Source organism: Rutilus rutilus, assembly GCF_951802725.1.
Source record: "Rutilus rutilus genome assembly, chromosome: 13".
NCBI lineage: Eukaryota > Metazoa > Chordata > Actinopteri > Cypriniformes > Leuciscidae > Rutilus > Rutilus rutilus.
Window position 1 is genome coordinate 31,474,982 of NC_140218.1, and position 20,959 is coordinate 31,495,940.

The 20,959-nt window shown below is 38.5% G+C and overlaps 2 protein-coding genes across 2 annotated transcripts; both read right to left on the minus strand.

Annotated features, from left to right (window-relative positions):
- Positions 1-6,867: 6,867 nt before the first annotated feature.
- On the minus strand, positions 6,868-12,811 carry LOC311301993 (2-epi-5-epi-valiolone synthase). The gene is made up of 5 exons (XM_084427482.1): positions 12,596-12,811; positions 10,512-11,145; positions 9,222-9,455; positions 8,885-9,137; positions 6,868-7,036 (listed from the first exon to the last, which is right to left on the minus strand). The coding sequence occupies exons 1-5, from the start codon at positions 12,730-12,732 to the stop codon at positions 6,927-6,929; spliced, it is 1,368 nt and encodes a 455-aa protein (XP_084283608.1). The 5' UTR covers positions 12,733-12,811; the 3' UTR covers positions 6,868-6,926.
- A 2,050-nt stretch (positions 12,812-14,861) lies between these two features.
- LOC311301997 (myoD family inhibitor domain-containing protein 2-like) lies at positions 14,862-20,108 on the minus strand. Its single transcript, XM_084427487.1, has 3 exons — positions 20,035-20,108; positions 19,712-19,908; positions 14,862-15,235 (listed from the first exon to the last, which is right to left on the minus strand). The coding sequence occupies exons 2-3, from the start codon at positions 19,905-19,907 to the stop codon at positions 14,976-14,978; spliced, it is 456 nt and encodes a 151-aa protein (XP_084283613.1). The 5' UTR covers position 19,908; positions 20,035-20,108; the 3' UTR covers positions 14,862-14,975.
- Positions 20,109-20,959: the final 851 nt, after the last annotated feature.

Genomic DNA, 20,959 nt, shown 5'->3' on the forward strand with positions numbered 1-20,959 from the left:
GTCTTTATCTTTAGGTCATGTTCCAAGAACATTTAAACTGGCAGTTATAAAACCTCTCATTAAGAAACCACAATTAGATCATAATAACCTAGCAAATTATAGACCCATTTCAAATCTTCCATTTATGTCTAAAATATTAGAAAAAGTGGTGTCCGCTCAATTGTGTTCTTTCTTGCAAGAAAATGATATCTATGAGAAGTTTCAGTCTGGTTTCAGGCCGCACCATAGCACTGAAACTGCGCTCGTTAAAATCACAAATGATTTACTTTTAGCTTCTGACCAAGGCTGTATCTCAATACTAGTTTTACTTGATCTTAGTGCTGCGTTCGATACTATAGATCACACAATACTCTTAGATCGACTACAAAATTATACTGGTGTTCAAGGACAAGCATTAAGCTGGTTTAGATCATACTTATCTGACCGCTACCATTTTGTCTATTTAAATGGAGAAAAATCGATCATAACTCCAGTAAACTATGGAGTGCCGCAGGGATCTGTGTTAGGCCCTCTATTATTCTCAGTATATATGATGCCACTTGGAAATATTATAAGGAAACATGGAATTAGTTTCCATTGTTATGCTGATGACACTCAAATATATATTTCATCACGGCCAGATGAAAACGATAAATTATCCAAATTGACAGAGTGTGTTAAAGATATAAAAGATTGGATGACGCGTAATTTTCTTTTATTAAATCCAGACAAAACAGAGGTACTACTTATCGGTTCAAAAAACCGCCCACAAAACCTCTCGCAATACAACTTTAATATAGTAGGATGTCCTGTTACTTTATCCTCTACAGTAAAAGACCTGGGTGTTATACTCGATTGCAACCTGTCTTTCAAAAATCATATTTCATATGTTACAAAAACCGCCTTTTTCCACCTTAGAAACATTGCTAAGCTACGTAATATGCTATCAGTTTCTGATGCAGAAAAGTTAGTTCATGCATTCATGACCTCGAGACTAGATTACTGTAATGCTTTATTAGCCGGTTGTCCTGCATCCTCAATTAACAAGCTACAGTTAGTCCAAAATGCCGCCGCTAGAGTTCTTACTAGATCAAGAAAATATGATCATATAACACCGATTTTATCATCACTGCATTGGTTACCTATAAAGTTCCGTATTAATTACAAGGTATTGCTACTGACTTATAAAGCCCTAAACGGCTTAGCTCCAGTCTATTTAACGGATCTTCTATCGCCCTATAATCCATCGCGCTCTTTAAGATCACTAAATTCAAGGCTTTTGGTCATACCTAGGATATCCAGAACCACCAAAGGAGGGAGAGCATTTTCACATTTAGCTCCAAAACTCTGGAATAGCCTTCCTGATACTGTTCGTTGCTCAGACTCGCTCTCCCAGTTTAAAACTAGATTAAAGTCGCATCTCTTCAGCCAGGCATTCATATAATATTTTTAATCTTACAGTCCAAATTACAATCCGGCCTCTAGTTAATAAACGCCAGAGGAGAACTGGCCCCCGACTGAGCCTGGGTTCTCCCAAGGTTTTTTTTTTTTCTCCATTGGGTCACCTGATGGAGTTTTAGGACACTATTAGGTCACTTGATGGAGTTTTTCGGTTCCTTGCCACTGTTGCCTTTGGCTTGCTCAGTTGGGGATATTCTGGATATCTAATTTGATTTTATCAATAAATTCCACTAGAAACAAACCTTGTTGTATTATTTTAATTTAATACTGTGAAGCTGCTTTGATACAATCTGTATTGTGAAAAGCGCTATACAAATATACTTGACTTGACTTGACTTGACTTAAATTACAAACACCCATACCGAAAATGCAAAATTTGAAGCAGTTATGTTTATTTTTGAAAATGTACGTTTCTGACAAGTAACTAGATAAATTATTTATTAAGTCAAGTTATGTTTACCACAGACCTTATTTTACTCATAAATTGACACATCCCATAGGAAAATATCAAGGGAACCAGTGGCAAATTAGTTTTCCGGATTCTGACGTCTTACCTGCACCAATCTATATAAAAGTGCACTTGAATGGTGATTATTTTTTTTAATTTTTTTTAATGGGTTGTACAGTAGCATGTTTGCGCACAGTTTAGAAACATATTTCTCTTTTATATATATGTATATCCTTTTAAAGGAATGATTTAAGCATAATGCTTCCCTTTTAACATAATGTAGAGTTAATATCTAATGGCCAGCTGCCCAGTAAACACAACCCCCCACGAGATGCACTTAAAAACATTCAAAAGAATAATTGAAAATTACGTTAAGTACTCACTCTCATGTTGTTCTAAACTATGATGTAGGTTTTCTGTTGAATATAGATATTTTGAAGAATCGTTATTGTTGTTTTTTTTTAGTTTTTTTTTTACATATAACAATTCATAATAACCATGTCCATTCTGCTCCAAAAAAGAAATCATAAAATTAGTCCATGCCACTTTTATATGACAGATATGATATCTGTGTGAGAGAAACAGATTGAAATTTAAGCTGATTATAAAATGTTCCTTTTGTGTTACACAAAAATAACAGCAAACCGGTTTCTGACAACATGAGTGTGAGTACATTTTCCTTTTTCGGTGAAATATTCCTTTAACGTAGCTGAATAAATCAAAATTATAAAACAAACTAATTCATAAATGTCGCACAAAATTCGGTTGAATGTCGTTCTAACATCAGTGAATGTTTAAGCAACATTTTAAGCAAATTCTCTCAAAATCGCATCTTCCAGATGAAAACGCATTCAACCTCTAGAGGATGTCTAGGCAAAGTGTGTTTGCTATCAGGATGATCCAAAACATTTCACTCAAATATTAATCAATATTCTCTCAGTATTAATTTATTCATGTTTTTGAGAATTTCACTTAGATTTGTTACATTTAATCTTTCATAGATTTGTGGAAATAATCTTTAAATAATACCAATCTATCTGAAGAAATACCAAGGCGAATGGGTCCTTAAGGCAACCTTCTGACAATAACGTTGTTAACTACATGGCACAAGTTGGTAGTTCATGTCGCAACTGCAGCCAATGAGCTTGCTGCTCAACATTTAAATAGTTGGTCAGTATTTGCTGTAGCAGTTTGCAGCTCGTTTTCCTCTGTTCCTCTGAAACCCTCCACCTTCCCCAGCTCCACCTGTATAGATCTGCTTTGTCCGTGTATGTATTGACACTTGCTCTGCCGCAGCAGCAGTGTAGCAGATCTATTCCACCGAGACCAAATACATTAACATTGTCATATCCATTGCCATGCTAAACTCTTCAGAGAATGTGTGGAGAGACAGTTTTCACACAGCGTTTCCAACTGATTTTCAAATGTCCTGTGAAATGTGCCAAGCAATAAGCAATGTTCAGATTTAACCCAGCAGTTTTCAAAACTGTTCTTGTCATCAAATGCAGTGCCTATATAATTCTATAATTATGCAAACGGTCACCTCATGCATTTCTTAAGATACCGAGATGCATTTTAACACAATGCATCGCATGAAATAATCCATAAGAATGTGAAGAAATCTATTAACACATATTTGATGCCTAAGGGAATAATCAAGTAATATTTCAAACTTCAGATTCTATTACCCTTAAAAACTTTTTCAGTTTTATCTAACATTTTAATTATTAAATTCTGTTTGAATATGCCATACATTGTAACTAAAATGCTCCAGGTTTTCTGTTGTATTTATATATATATATATATATATATATATATATATATATATATATATATATATATACACACTCACCTAAAGGGTTATTAGGAACACCATACTAATACTGTGTTTGACCCCCTTTCACCTTCAGAACTGCCTTAATTCTACGTGGCATTGATTCAACAAGGTGCTGAAAGCATTCTTTAGAAATGTTGGCCCATATTGATAGGATAGCATCTTGCAGTTGATGGAGATTTGTGGGATGCACATCCAGGGCACGAAGCTCCCGTTCCACCACATCCCAAAGATGCTCTATTGGGTTGAGATCTGGTGACTGTGGGGGCCATTTTAGTACAGTGAACTCATTGTCATGTTCAAGAAACCAATTTGAAATGATTCGAGCTTTGTGACATGGTGCATTATCCTGCCGGAAGTAGCCATCAGAGGATGGGTACATGGTGGTCATAAAGGGATGGACATGGTCAGAAACAATGCTCAGGTAGGCCGTGGCATTTAAACGATGCCCAATTGGCACTAAGGGGCCTAAAGTGTGCCAAGAAAACATCCCCCACACCATTACACCACCACCACCAGCCTGCACAGTGGTAACAAGGCATGATGGATCCATGTTCTCATTCTGTTTACGCCAAATTCTGACTCTACCAGCTGAATGTCTCAACAGAAATCGAGACTCATCAGACCAGGCAACATTTTTCCAGTCTTCAACTGTCCAATTTTGGTGAGCTCGTGCAAATTGTAGCCTCTTTTTCCTATTTGTAGTGGAGATGAGTGGTACCCGGTGGGGTCTTCTGCTGTTGTAGCCCATCCGCCTCAAGGTTGTGCGTGTTGTGGCTTCACAAATGCTTTGCTGCATACCTCGGTTGTAACGAGTGGTTATTTCAGTCAAAGTTGCTCTTCTATCAGCTTGAATCAGTCGGCCCATTCTCCTCTGACCTCTAGCATCAACAAGGCATTTTCGCCCACAGGACTGCCGCATACTGGATGTTTTTCCCTTTTCACACCATTCTTTGTAAACCCTAGAAATGGTTGTGCGTGAAAATCCCAGTAACTGAGCAGATTGTGAAATACTCAGGCCCGTCTGGCACCAACAACCATGCCACGCTCAAAATTGCTTAAATCACCTTTCTTTCCCATTCTGACATTCAGTTTGGAGTTCAGGAGATTGTCTTGACCAGGACCACACCCCTAAATGCATTGAAGCAACTGCCATGTGATTGGTTGATTAGATAATTGCATTAATGAGAAATTGAACAGGTGTTCCTAATAATCCTTTAGGTGAGTGTGTGTATATATATATATATACACAATTATGGAGAAAGATCTTATGGAGAAAGATCTGGGATTTTTTATGTTTTGTATTGGCAAAAACACTGGAAGAAAGATCATACCTTGAAGAAAAAAAAAAGAAGCATTTTATATTTTGTTCTAACACTTGTTTGGGTTTTTTAATTCTTATACGGTGTAAATGACTGACTATGTTTGTAATAATAAGCTGTACTGTTACTGTATATTTCTACTGTTTAAAAGTGCTCAACTCAGATGTACTGATGTTTGCCTTTGAGTAGCATCCAATTTGTGCCACTATAATTATCATGTAGATGAAACTATAATGTGTTGTTTCATAGAACTATGCAAAGATAACTTTCAGTTGAGAAATCAGCCTGTTTCATGGAAAGATGTTGTAAGAGTTTAGTGTAGGTAACATAGTCAGATCACTGTAAAGTGCCTTATATTACAAACCTGCAACTTAAAGCAATAGTTCACACCAAAAAAAAAATGAATATGTCATCATTTACACATCCTCATGTAATTACAAACCTGTATGACCTGTCAACAAAAAGAGATGTTTAGCAGAGAGTTCACGCTGCTCTTTTCCACACAGTGAAAGTCAATGGACTGGGATTGTTAGTTTCCAAAAAGGACAGTTAAACCTAAATGTGTATTTAAGTGGCTTTTGAGCACAGACGGTAAAAAAAGATGGACGACGTGTCTCAACTTCCTCCCTAATGAAGCCAAAATATCCCAGAACTGGCCGTTGAAATGTGCCGATAACGCCATTCATAACACTTGGGCGTACGTCAGCGTGATGAAAACTTCCTAAAATGACAGAAACCATCTTTGGGAAAACATTTTTTTAATGTAATTGTCACACGTCCCATTCGATTTCATGGAGAGGGCGGGATTTATGACCTATACTGCAGCGAGCCACCAGGGGGTGATCGAAATGCTTTGGCTTTACTTTTCTAGAGATGTGTGGAACACTTGGTTTGGAGCAACATGAGAGCAAGTAAATGTTTTTCATAATTTTCATTTTTGTGTGAACTATCCCTTTAAATGAATGTTCTCTTCTATTTATGTGATTTTAGACTTAGTTTTAAACTGTGGAACCCAGCGGTCTCTTAGTAGGGTTCATTTAAGCTTGGGTTCGACTCGAGACTTGATCTGTTTTGTATTCTGGCTTAAACCTGTGGTGTCTTGAAGCACTACAAAACTTTCAAGAATAGTGTATAATATAAACTCCTTTGCCTACTAGACAAACTACTGAAAGTTTTCCTCTGAATGTAATGTTACACAGTGTTGACTACTAAAACGTTGCCAAATTCCAAGTGAAGTCTAAATATGCAGTGAAACTGTTACGTATCTCATTGTGGATTTATAGCAAAACTGGCTGTTGCAATTTTTTTCTGAGCAATAATTCAGACAATCAGGTAACAGGTAAAGCACAAGGCTCCTGTATGAAAGCATATGTGTCAGTGACGTCAATGAAAGGTGCCTTTAAAACAGGCTTCCATTGAACTTCAACCAAACATCTTTTAATAACAAATACAGATTGGTCTGTCTTTTATAAAAGTGTCTTGGCTATAGTTTAAGATGGTTTTTGTTTTAGTATACTTTTGTATGATATTTTTTAAGCTTAACCAAACATTATTTAAGAAAGGACTTACAATAGCTTGAGATGTAGATTTTTGTTTGAATTTTTGAAGCATTTATTTCTTATGAATTCAATACTGGAAGACGGCCCACCTGTTGGGAAAGTCACCTTTCACTCAAACTGTTGTTTTGAAACGTGAAACTTCTACTGGGAAGCTTTATGAGGAAAGTAGCTGGTCACTTGTGTGACCATTTCATTGTTGGAATTCAAGCTTGACAAGTGTATTGGGAATGAAAATGTTACAGACATTAAAATAAAACTGAGTGGTTTTCACAATTTCCGGAGTTTTTATTCATGATATGGGTTTTCTTGGTTTAAGAATACAATCAGGCTTTTCCATTGTGTGATTGTGTTTTCATGGCAGTTTCACAGTGTTCGTCGCACCATCTCTTGAATGCTCGACACACAATGCTGTCTTCTATGTCATTGAAGATTCCTGTAGGGTAAAAAAAAAAACTTTATATTAACTTTATATTAATTGTCTTTAATCATTTGATACAATGCTCTAATTGTCTACATACATGTTTTTACATTGTACTTGTGTTTTAAAAAATACCTGCATATGTAATTTATTTAGCTATGATCATGCAGTTGACCCTTCCCTTTACCTCTTAACCCACTCTTAAAGGCACACTATGCAAGATTTGTACCTTAATATAACAGCTTCGAAGTCATTTCGATGGTAAATTAACTCGTAGTAGGGCGAATCATCCCGATGCAAAACCAGCAATGCAAGTTTGAGAGGTGGCGCTCCGCCAAATCTCGCGAGAATCACGACTTGCTTTACGGCACAACGTCACATACATCAACAACATATGAAGCAGCCTCTATGGAAGACACTAGCACGCATTTCACACGTGAATCACGGCAAAGTCGACGAACAAAGTGTGGTCGGAAGAGTGCAGAGACGGCTCTGCGCGAGTGGTATTTACGACAGTAACGTTACTCTAGGGGTCGCTGTTTGAGAAAAACGGAAACTGCATAGTATGCCTTTAAACATACCCCTACCACCAAACCTGTCCTAACTTTACCCATGTCCACTTCAACAGCAGCTAAAGTGTTTTGAAATACGACATGGACCCAAAAAGAACATTGTACTTATTTTTTGATGCAAGTACATAGTCATGTGAAAAAGAAAGTACACCCTTTTGAATTCTGTGGGTTACGTTGTCGTGTAAATGAATGGCCAAAACGCATAAAAAGGTTTCTGTAGGGAGGTGGGTGCCTTTTTCTCCTGTTTTTGAAAGTTAAGGAGGGAAGCTTTTGACATTTTGTTTATTACCTGAATTCTGTGTTACTGTTTTGTTATTTATTTTGGGCTTGCCCCTAAATTTATTTATTATCTTTTTTTTTAAATATAAATGTATTTCTTGCACTATGAAAGTGTTTGGGTGTATTGGGAGTGAGAGCAAGGACTCCAGGGATTCTTTTTTTTTTGGGATAAGATCCCTGTTATTTGTTACTTTTTTATTATTATTTATTTAGATTAAAACAATTTGTAACAAGTGGGGGCTCGTCCGGGATTTGAACCCGGAACCTCTCATATACAGGCCTATTTTACCATGATTAGTTTTCTTCCACACCTAAAAGTGTCTGATGATGGTAAAGTGTATTTAGCTGGTCTTGCAATCTCAACATGGCAGCTAGGATGAGTAGAATAAAACAGCTAAGCCGAACATATGACTTTCAATAATACACAAATCTTTTCATCATCTTCAGTCTACTTTGAAGGTGTATTCAGAAGTTTTTTAGCTAGCGTTAGCATGATCTTTGTGTACGATACCACAGTGGTGTTAGACACTGCACTGCCATCTATTGATGTGGATCAGCAGGATCATTTTATGTATAAATTACACTGATTGTAGTGAGTTTTAGAGAGCGGTTTATACAATAATTAATTATCTTGTTCAACAAAAAAGAAGAATCTTTGGCATCACTACTCAGGATTGTATCTGTCATCTAATCTTTCCACTTTGTGAAACCGTGCTGATTTTTACGCTGTATTTTTGTCTTTGTCAGGTTGAGCAGACATTTTCCATCCCCCATTTTCTGGGGACGGTCCTGTTTTTTTGTGTCCTGTCCTCGCTAAAGCTGTTCACGGAAATGTCCCTGTTTTACCACACGCTCAAAACGAGCTTCCTTACCATTCAGATGACTCTTTACCAAAACAAAATGTATTTCTTAAATGTGTAAAACATTTTTTTTATTAGCTCCAAATGACTGAATGCACCTTTAATGTTTGAGGGAATTTTTTTTTTTGCTGTTCTATTTATATTTGACATACTTGCTCTTCCCAGCGCTGTCGGCAGAGGCATTCTCAGAAGTCCACCGGAGTGCTTCAGTCGCTCAGTAAGAGACTTCTGTACTAGATCCAGAGTGCAATCTGAATGCCACACTGGAAGCTCTAGACTCTGCATACACACAATGATACGTCTTTTCTCCTCTTCTGTCAGAAAGCCCCTTTCATGAGCCACATAGACCATGAAGGCCATGTCAATGTTCACGGCTTCTCCATGCAAAAGTGCAGGAAGTACTTTCTGTATCAAAGAAACTCCAGTTAGATTAATTCAAGACTGTGATACACAATGTGCAACTTTAGTTCAAGTCTTAATATGTAGAACCATTTCAAGCTCTGGACTGATGATATGGCCAAAGTCCACCAGCCTGTCCAGGTCGTCCTCCCACAGGTTTGGGGCAAGTTCCTCCAGCATGGTTTCAATGGCCAGTCTAGTGGACACACTCGCCGCATCCATATGCACATTTTCATGGATTCCTGGTTGGAACCTTGAGTCCAACAAACTTCTGCCCTCCTTATGCAAAAGTTCAAAGAGTCCTTTGTGTTTCATCAGCGCCATCTGTAGAGGATCACTAGTATTGGTGAAACAAGACCTGAATTAGACTTGCACAATAATGTCAGAATAAACTACCATTCAAAAGTCTGGGTTAGAATTGTACCAAGTCAGTACTGAAATGTAAAAAATGTGACTATACCAGCATTTCCCTCTAGCATTTTGAGCGCTGTTGAACGGATTCTTAAACACCTCTGATTGGCCATTGTGTTGACGCACTCAATACTGTATATATGTCTCTGATTGGCCACTGTGTTGGCCATCAGCTCAACATATATGTCTCTGATTGGCTATTGAGTTGACGCGCTCAACATATATGTCTGTGATTGGCTACAATGATCAACAATGACATCTTTGATGCTCTTCACTGAGCGCTTACATAGATACACACGTTTAAAAGCAGGCGTCTATCAGCGGATCCCTAATATCGCTTTCAAATGCTCCCGCATGTATGTGTAAGACGACATGTTTTTGAAGCGTTGATCATTGTAGCCAATCACAGACATATGTTGAGCGCGTCAACACAATGACCAATCACAGACATATGTCGAGCGCATCAACACAACAGCCAATCACAGACATATATGTTGAGCGCGTCAACACAATGGCCAATCACAGACATATGTCGAGCGCATCAACACAACAGCCAATCACAGACATATATGTTGAGCACGTCAACACAATGGCCAATCAGAGACATATATGTTGAGCGCGTCAACACAATGGCCAATCACAAACATATATGTTGAGCACGTCAACACAATGGCCAATCACAGACATATATGTTGAGCACGTCAACACAATGGCCAATCACAGACATATATGTTGAGCGCGTCAACACAATGGCCAATCACAAACATATATGTTGAGCACATCAACACAATGGCCAATCAGAGGTGTTTAAGAATCCGTTCAACAGCCCTCAAAATGCTAGAGTGAAATGCTGGTATCATCAAATTTTTCTGTATTTTTGACAACACTAGTCTGGGTCGATAAGATTTTTAAATGTTTTTGACAGACTCATTTAATACATTATAAATACATTCATTTACAAATGTGAACCTTCAACATCTCAGCCATTCCATTAGAAATATGGCGGCGTGGAAGAGTGCACAGGAAAGTCCTGTCCAGGAACGTTGCCACAGGGGGTATGTAGGACCCTAGCTTATTTTTACAGTTGGCAAAATTGACCCCCGTCTTTGCCCCTACACTGGCATCAATGTAAGCCAACAGAGTTGTAGGGACACGAATATACGGAGTGCGTCTGCGATACAGAGATGCGGCGAGACCCGCGATATCCAGGCACACGCCGCCACCAATAGCGATAATGGGCTCCGTACGGCGGTCAATTCCAAATTTATGGACCTCCTCCAAGATACTGGTCACGAGTGCCATAGACTTGTTCTCCTCAGTTGTGGGTAAGTGAAGGATCTTGTACGTCACCCCTCTCGCTTCGAAATACGCTGCAACCTGAGAGCCGTAAAGATCATTGACAGTCTCGTCAATCACAATGAATCGCTTCATTACTTTGCTGTTGTTCTTGAGGGCTTGAATCTCAGTAGGGTTGGAGATATGGCCGAACATTAAGGTGTCATTGCTTGCATCCAGAAGCCTCTCACTTTGAATGACTCGATAGGTGAAGACGATAGGACTGACCACTGTCCATGTGACTCCATCTTCTGTGGAAGACTCATAACTGTGGGGACAAGTTATCCATCATTTATTCAGTATTTCAGTATACGCTGCATATCACTAACAAAACGTACATATGCCTTGTGAAAAAGAACATTTCAGAAGTACTTGTTATGGAAATAATAGCCTACACTTAAAACAATACTTGTGAAATGTATTGTTTATTTAATTGCATGTCAATTGCAGTTAAATGAGAATGGATTATAGTATAAAATTATATTATATGCTGTTAGCTTTAGAGGGCTTTTTTAACCTACTTAAGTAGGACTTTTGAAGGACCGGTTCAAGTTACAGCTGAATGTACTGACAAGCATTTATGGTAAACTAAAATAAACTTTATTGTAATTTCTATTGAAACTTGTGTTTTAGTGTAGGTTATTTGTAATTAAACATTTGTTATAAATACATTTAAACGTATATTAACTTGTAATAATATTGAATAACGGTACAGTTCAAAATATAAACAATTATGTGCTTTAATATATTAATCAACATATTAAAATAAGTGAACTTTGAAAGCATGACAAAAGAATATTAAAACGTTGATTTTTAAATGCACTAATTTGACATCAGAAATAAGAAACATAATCATGAAAGTGTGCTCTCTTTATGTACACCTAAGAAGGCTTTTATTTCATTAATATTATATTACATGCAAGTTCAGTTTTTTTTTTAAATATATAAATTTAAGATATGAAGTAGCTATACTACAAGTACAAATTCAATACAATTGAGTGCACTTATTTTTGACAAGGGATTGATTGTTGTATACTATGGTAACACTATGTTTTTTGCTCATATCGTTTACAACTTTTTGTACTATGGTAAAATTGTACCATAGGACTTTTACTGATGTTTTACCATGTTTTTGGGATAAAATGTTTTTTTTTTTACATGGCAATACCATGTTATTTGAACATATACCTCTGTTTTAAAGGGTTTTGTTTTTTACATATGTACTATGATTTTGGACATTCTTTGGAATACCTTGCAATACCATGTAAATATGGCATGTGAATATGGTAATCATGGCCTATATTAAAGCACGATGGTACCAGCACCACTTTTGTAAGATACAAAATATGTAATAGAGAACTGTTGAGAAAAGACTACAGAAGGTTACAGACGGTAACACACACACACACACTCACACACACATACTGTAAACCTGACCTCATACTTTCCAACTGTAAGGTTAGTTCTTAAAATAGAAAAGCATTCAAACATGAGTAAACAACTCACTGAAGACTTTAACATTAACTGATTAAAGACATCATTAGAAACCTCACTGAGGAATAAGGGATGAAACATGTTTCTTATTCTTTCGTACTTTATTTACTATATTTGTATTGCAAAAATTCAAATGCTTCAATCAGATGATTATATTGCAGTACTGTAGGTCCAGGCTGAGACAGTAACAAAGCACCAGAGTGGTAATTCATGGGTATACTCACATCTTGGCGTCTGACGACCGTCCCTCGACACACTTACAGTCTGCAGTCTGTCTGCTCCATGTAGAGTCTACATGCACCAATCTGAATTCAGCCACACCATCACAGACACTGCCACTGATTTTTGAAGCATAAGACATATTGAAGGTGAAAAGTGAAAGTTGGCCTCTTGCCGACTCGTGCCAAGTGTATAACAGTAACTAAAGCCACTGCTGAGGTGACGGAGAGGGTGGAACTGTAGGCAAACTATAAATAGATTTACATTAAAGGATCTGTATGGAGGGTGACCTTGTGGCAGCACTGTCGCCTCGCAGCACGAAGGTCTCTGGTTTGAGTCCCGGCTGAGAAAGGAGGCCTTTTCTGTCTGAAGTTTTGTATCTTCCAGATGAACACCACATGTTCTCAACATTATAAAAAAAAAAAAAAAAGAATCCTGTCATTTTTACAGAAAATTCTGTTACAGAATAATAATTATGTACAAAGTATTGGTAATTGGTACCTGCAACAAGTAGTGCATAGAGTAGTGGCCAGAAGTGATGTCCGGAGGGTTTTTTTGTTTTGTTTTTTACAAGTTCGCTGTGTACAAGTTCGAAATATCGATGAAACCATCATATATATATTTATACATTAACTAGCTGTTATACATTAAAACAGCCATTGCTTATGAATATGAATGCCAACAGATCGCTTTCTGTATTACTGATGTAATTGCACACATTACAGACCACAAAGAGTTTTTTATTAAAAAAAGTTTTTTATTCATGCAGGATAATTAGTTCCAGTTGACAGACATTAATGGTTTCCAGTTCACTGACTACACATGCCGAGACTGCTGGATCAGTAATATTGAGGTTTATGAAGTGCTACCCATATTGCCCTCCAGAGGGCATCAACGTTGACTTTTTCAAATCTTTCATAAGTGCTGCAAGGATCACATTTTGAGGGCCAAACCTGTAAATTAGTATCACCCTGGTTATCCCCCCCCAAAAAAAATTTTTTTTTAATATTTTTCCATTGGATTTTAGATTATTGTAGAAAATTAAATCTGTGACAGCAAAAGTTTATGATTCTTACCCATTTTGTCCAAGGTAATCTTCAGAACTACAGAAAATTATTTAAATTGTGAAGCCTAAATCCAACCGAAAGAAGTAAAGAGCTAAAATTAGGATATAAACAGACTACACCACTCTTATACCTTTATAGGTTAGTGTTAAAATTAGTTTACCTGTTGATGATGCCTAATGTTTCTGACAACATCTGTAGTCCCATTTAAATGACCAGCTAAAACCAGATAAACACAAGCTTGGCCAGGCTAGGAGACCATCTTGACCAGCTAAAACCAGATAAACACCAGCTTGGCCAGGCTAGGAGACCATCTTGACCAGCTAAAACCAGATAAACACCAGCTTGGCCAGGCTAGGAGACCATCTTGACCAGCTAAAACCAGATAAACACCAACTTGGCCAGGCTGGGAGACTATCTTGACCAGCTAAAACCAGATAAACACCAACTTGGCCAGGCTGGGAGACCATCTTGACCAGCTAAAACCAGCTAAACACCAACTTGGCCAGGCTAGGAGACCATCTTGACCAGCTAAAACCAGCTAAACACCAACTTGGCCAGGCTGGGAGACTAGCTTGACCAGCTAAAACCAGATAAACACCAACTTGGCCAGGCTAGGAGACCATCTTGACCAGCTAAAACCAGCTAAACACCAACTTGGCCAGGCTGGGAGACTAGCTTGACCAGCTAAAACCAGATAAACACCAACTTGGCCAGGCTAGGAGACCATCTTGACCAGCTAAAACCAGCTAAACACCAACTTGGCCAGGCTGGGAGACTAGCTTGACCAGCTAAAACCAGATAAACACCAACTTGGCCAGGCTAGGAGACCATCTTGACCAGCTAAAACCAGCTAAACACCAACTTGGCCAGGCTAGGAGACCATGTTGACCAGCTAAAACCAGATAAACACTAACTTGATTAGGCTGAGTTGGTACCCACAGCCACCAGTTTTCATGCTTTAGACATGCGTCATACATTCATGTGCGTGTGTGTGTGTGTGTGTGTTTGTTTGTTTTGTTTTTGTAGTATATATTTTTTGTTTTGTTTATGGATGTGACACACAATTTATTAAACAGTCATAACTTTGGTCATAAATGAAATTTACTTGGCAAGGGAAAACTCGCAAATATATTCCCCATATTCTGTCAGAATGAAATGACGATCTGTTCCTGAAAATGCTGTAACATGCTTTATTTTGTGAATGCTGGCCTAAACCAAAGGGTGACTCATTTTACCCTGGTTTACCAATGGAATCACAAACGTCCTTTGTGAAAACGAATAATTCAGAGAATAATGGAGAATCTCCGTCCTGAATCTATTAGCGGTAGCACACCTCAGATATCTCCATCGCCAGCTCGATTAACTCACTGGCCTCTTGACAGGAGTTCATGAAATTACAGTCAAACTTGATGTTACAGCCGCACCAGTCTTTCCCCTTGGACTGCTCGTCGGAGGTGCTGAAATACTTGCAGGAGGGGAAGCAGCGGATAAACGCCCGCTCACACACATCAGGCATCATGGTGAAGATGTCACAGAAGCGGCAGTAGAGGCAAGCCAGCAGGACGGTGGCGCAGTCATCTGGATAGAAGAAAATCAAGTAACCCAGGCCCACAGACACAAAATAATAGTTAGAAATATTTTGTGTATTTCTCTGAAGCTGCTTTGGCTCTGTATTGTATTCTAAAGCGCTATAACAATAAATGTGACATCACTTGACATGTCCAAAATGCATGATGACGTCATTGTACCCCAGACAGCAACTTAGGCTACGTCTACAGTAAACAGAGGAGCTCACTGAGATGATGCAGACGGAAAAATAAATAATGAAGTTATCGCGCAATTCTTCTGACAGGATCATTTTATTTAGCAATATCTCAGCGTTCCCTGATGCGTCCAGGTCCCAAACTGGTCTCATGTTTTGCCGCGGGACAGTTCACGAGTTCACACTTGCAAATAAGTCGGATAGATTAAATTGGTCAACGTATTTGGCGTGCTGTCCGGGGAGAGGGTTCTGATTTTGGTAATTGGCCCGAATGCAGAGTACCCCCCCCAGGCACAATACCGGTATAAACATAAATATCTATTGGTACAATATGCGTCACATGACTAAACCTACGTAATACCAGAGAATGTCTAATAGGAAGAGAATTGGCACTCTCTGCTTACTTCCGGTTTCTGGACTGGCTGCAGTAACACGTGTCTGTCCATGCGGGGGCGCTCGCGAGCGAGTGCAGAATGAATGGAGGTCTATGGCGAAAAACCCTCAAAATCCACTTTACTCAGGATATAATTTTTTGTCTAGTAATTTGAATGTTGTATTCGAAAGGAGATGCAAAGAAATTACACATTGCTGGGAGTCACTTATTTGGTTTAAAAAGTCTTTTAAAATGTCAATGACGTCAGAATGCTGACGTCATTAGCAGAATGCTAGCGTGTTATGGGAAACAACAACTCAACCTGTAAGAAATCGAAAAGAAATAAGTACTCGTTCATTCAACTTTCGACCTATAACCCATGTTGAACTTGCAAAACCTACAATAAAATCTGAGATTTCTCAACGGCAATCGAGTGAGAGAGACACATTTAGCCGTCTAGCCCCATAGACTCCCATTCAGTCTGCACTCGCCCGCGATCACCTCCAGTGGAATTCTAATGGAACTACAACCAAGATCGATACAATGGGGCTAATAGGAAGTGCCAAGGCTCTCCGTAGACGGGCTCTGGTAATACCTTTTTAAATACCGGTTTGACAGTCCACACTACAACCCGAAAACGGCGTTTTCAAAATGCTTCGTTTTCATTAATAAAAACACTGTCTGGACGGAAGGCCAAACCGGAGAGAAAAAGATGCGTTTTCAAATGAACAAGGCCATAGTGTCGGCCCAGATCCGGCCCACATCTGGTACGGGTGGAATCCACAGATGTGGCCCGGATCTGGGCCGACACTATGTTGCTGTCTGGGACAGTACTTTTCGTCATTAACAGTTGCATGAATATTTGTAAAATGTCACTTAGCTTTAATAAATATTCTCTAGCATATTCATTTTCAGTGTGCTGGTATTTGTGCACATCTCTCTGTTATCATTACCAGAACACTTCTTCTTGCATGCATTATTTATTTTTTAGACATCCATACATCAAGTTAAGTGCAGGCTGCCATAAACTGTAAAACTAAGATGCTCTAATTACACTGAAACCGGCACCAAAATCAGCCATTTCGGGATGTTAGATGGATGCTGAAATGAGAGAAGCCCAAAACATACATTTCAACCTTTCATCAGCACATAATTCCTAATAATTATGATTATGGCACTTGTGGCCATGCTAGCCACTTTGCACATAATCAGACTAATGCCACATGCAAAAACCTTATAAACAGGAGCTCTCTGCAGGTAATTATATTAAGGGCTGTTTGAGCAGAAATGGAGCACATAATGCACAGCTGGGAGAAATAAGTGGTCACCCGCAGACATTAATGTAACAGTATACATTCCCCAGGGGAGTTGGTGAAACGGAGCGACCCGAATAGAGTTTCTGTACATGGGATGAGCATACAATAGTGAGAGAATAATTGTTTAATATATCTCAAAGTACAGGTTTATGGTCATGTATCTTGCATAAGGCTCTGTCGCTGAGGGAATGTTTTAGCATCTGAGTGTTGGTGTAAGTGCTCATAAAAGTGCACTTCGCTCTGCATGAGAGCTGCAAGCGCATCAAATTAACATGTGTGCAAGTGTGTGATGCTTATACGGGTGTTGAAACTACAGGATTTACTGACTATAGCCATGTCGTTTCTGAAACAAACTAATAGACCAATGTTTCAGGCTTTTTAATACAGTAAAACATCAATGGACCATTATTTTAAGAAACACTTTACATTTACAATTTACAAAAACATTTATTCGATCAAAAATACTGTAATTTTATTTATGTATAACTTAAAATATGTTTTCTATTTTAATATATGTTAAAATGTCATTTATTCCTGTGATTAAAGCTGTATTTTCAGCATCATTACTTCTTCAGTCTTCAGTGTCACATCATTCTGATATGATGATTTGATGCTCAAGAAACATTTCTTGTTATTTTATTATTTTTATTATTATAATTATTTATTATAGTCTTGTAATAATGTCATGTGTCTTTGCTGAATAAATCCAACATTTTTAAACAGTAATTACAGTAAGAATATTCACTCACAGCCACTTTATTAGCTACACCTGTTCAGCTGCTCGTTAACACAAATATCTAATCAGCCAATCACATGACAGCAACTCAATGCATTCAGGCATGTAGAGATGATCAAGACGATCTGCTGAAGTTCAAACTGAGCATCAGAATGAGGAAGAAAGGTCATTTAAGTGACTCTGAACGTGGCCTGGTTGTTGGTGCCAGACGGGCTGGTCTGAGTCTTTCAGAAACTGCTGATCTACATGGGTTCAGGCTGCTGGTGGTGTAATGGTGTGTGGGATTTTATCTTGGCACACTTTTAAGCATCTCAGTACTAATTGAGCATCGATTAAACACCACAGTCTACCTGAGTATTGTTGCTGACCACGTCCATCTCTTTACGACCACAGTGTATCATCTTCTGATACTTCCAGCAGGATAACACGTGTGTCACAAAGCTCAAATCATCTCAAACTGGTGACAGTGAGTATCATGACAGTGAGTTAAACTCACATGCCCTCCACAGTCACCAGATCTCAAACGAACAGCTTCGGGATGTGGAGGAACGGGATATTCACATCATGGATGAGCAGACGACAAATCTGCAGCAACTGTGTGATGCGATCATGATGATGTGGAGCAAAATCTCTGAGGAATGTTTCCAGCGGGAAGGCAAAAGAAGTCAAACCAGGTGTACCTAATAAAGTGGCCGGTGTGGTTCATTTATTGATATTTATAATAAACCTACTATAAATGTGCTGAAATGATAATTGGCCATTTGTAAAACTTAATAGAAGTAACTGCGATTCATTAAAAACTTTAAAACGATTACATTTAAATTTGACCAATTTTATATAATCAGTTTGTTTAAATCAATATTTTATTACATTTTCCTGATTAAGTTTTTTTTTTTTTTTAAATCTATTTATGTTCAATGAAGTTGTGAATGAAGCTGTCTAGATCATTGGGGTGTAACGGTACACAGAAGTCACGGTTCGGTGTATACCTCGGTCTCGGGGTCACGGTTCGATATTGCATAAAATAAAATTGTTGATTTGTTACTCTAATTGACAGATTGACCAAATTCTGCGCAGAAAAATGCAACGACTGTTTTCAAACATATTGGTTTGATTATCGTGATGTGCGTAGCCTAAGCTGTCATTGTCTTTGCGCGTGAGAGTTCATTACCATGCGGTGAATGGCGGATGCACAAAGCTTTTTTAAGAAATCCATGACACAAATCACCACAATGCCAAATGAGTTCGTCTCGTTATAACAGCAGAAACAACTTAAAATAGTCCATCATTTATGGTCATACAGATAATAGTAAAACAACATTCAAAACTGTAAAGGGTCTTATTTTTATTTGTGTACACTCACAATAACAACAGATCATTGTGCTTTTGTAAAATAAAGAAAACTTTATGTTTGCCACTTTCTGCCATCCCGGTTTCCTTTCCGTGCAGTTTGTGGAGCGCGTCACAAAGATTAATCTAAACTCAGCGTATCGGCTACTAGCAAGCTAATGCGTGACATCTGAACTCTTGCTTTGGGTTGGTGCGTAGATCGTCTCTTCTTCTGCTGCTCTTTTTCAGGTTGTGGCGGTTAGCAAACAGTGTTGCATTACTGTGAGCGCCCCCTTCTGGACTGGAGTATGGATCGCCAGTGACTGTATTCATCGTCAGACTGTATGCACCGAACCGCGAAGTCCGTACCGTGACAAATAAACGTACCGTTACACCCGGTTAAAGCACAATTGTCTTACACAGGCATGGGCTACATCAGCATTAGGAAGAGTACAGTTAAAAGTTAAAGCATCCAGGACAACTTCTACATACTGGACACGCAAATAAACACGTAAACAGAGAAGCATTGACGCTGTACCTGCAGCGTCAGGCTGATAGGACTCAAAGGAGGTGAAGGTGCTGCTCTCGGCGCTGGGCTTTCCACGCGAGCAGAGCGAAGCACTGGATCCGACCCACTCGCTGTCCCCCGAGGACACGGGCTCCTCTTCACGGTCCACATCTGTCTCTGAGATGGTGCTCAACCTCCTCACCCCGCTAACCACAGCTTCACTCATTCTGCAGACAGGATCAATGGGAATGCAATCGTAGCAGGAAACCAGAACAAATATTACAGCAGATTTAGCAACGGCACACTAAAGCAATACGTGCAGTGCATTCGGGAGGAAAAAAAGCATACTCTACCTTCCGTGATTCCAGTCGCCCTGCCTCCTGATATGAGTCTACTATCCCTGAGAAAAAAATGAGCTACACACTTCAGTCTGATCTGAGCTTAACACGTGCCAGATTCAACCAATAGATTGGCTGTAATATCTTCAAATTTCAACAAAACAAGATGTGCTCCCTATATGCAGAAGAATCTGCAGGGTATAAAGTGCAATAGGAGCAAAAATGTGACTGACTTGAATGTGAGAATGAAGATGTGAATGGAATATCTTTGCAATAACCTGTACTGAATAAATTATTAAACGCCATCCACATGCAATGAGTCCCTGGATAGTTTCCAGAGCGTGGCTGCAGGTCCATTAGTGGTGTAATACTCCTAAAAACATTTTTTGCAAGTCTTGGTCTTGTCTCCACCGCATTTTGTACTTGGTCTTGTCTCTGTCTCAGACTAAGAGGACCACAAATGCAAGGATATCACTAAATTGCTGGTTCATGGTCTCATGGCTCATTAATGTAAAACTTATGCTTAAAATGCAATCAATAATTATTCATTTTCTATAAATTCCTAAAGTGATTTATTTTGTTACCAGGTTCGGAATCAATGCTGGATTGTCTCAAAAAAGTCCCAAAATTCATACAATTGGCCACAAATTCAAGATATGATTGCAAAAAAAGTACTTGTTTATATTATGACATTTCATTAAGCAATATCACAAGCGCAAGAGAGCTTTTTTTCTCGAATATGAGCGCGATTGCAAATGTGATATTTTATACAAACGTTCAATACACATGAAGTCAATAAAGCAACTTACATTTTTGACAATTTTTCAACAAAAATAGTTCCAAACAAATCCACTGCAGAAGTGTCGTGCATTTCCGAGCAACACACTTCTGTTTCCTTGAACAAATCGTTGAATAATGATTCCGTGAATCACTCAATTGT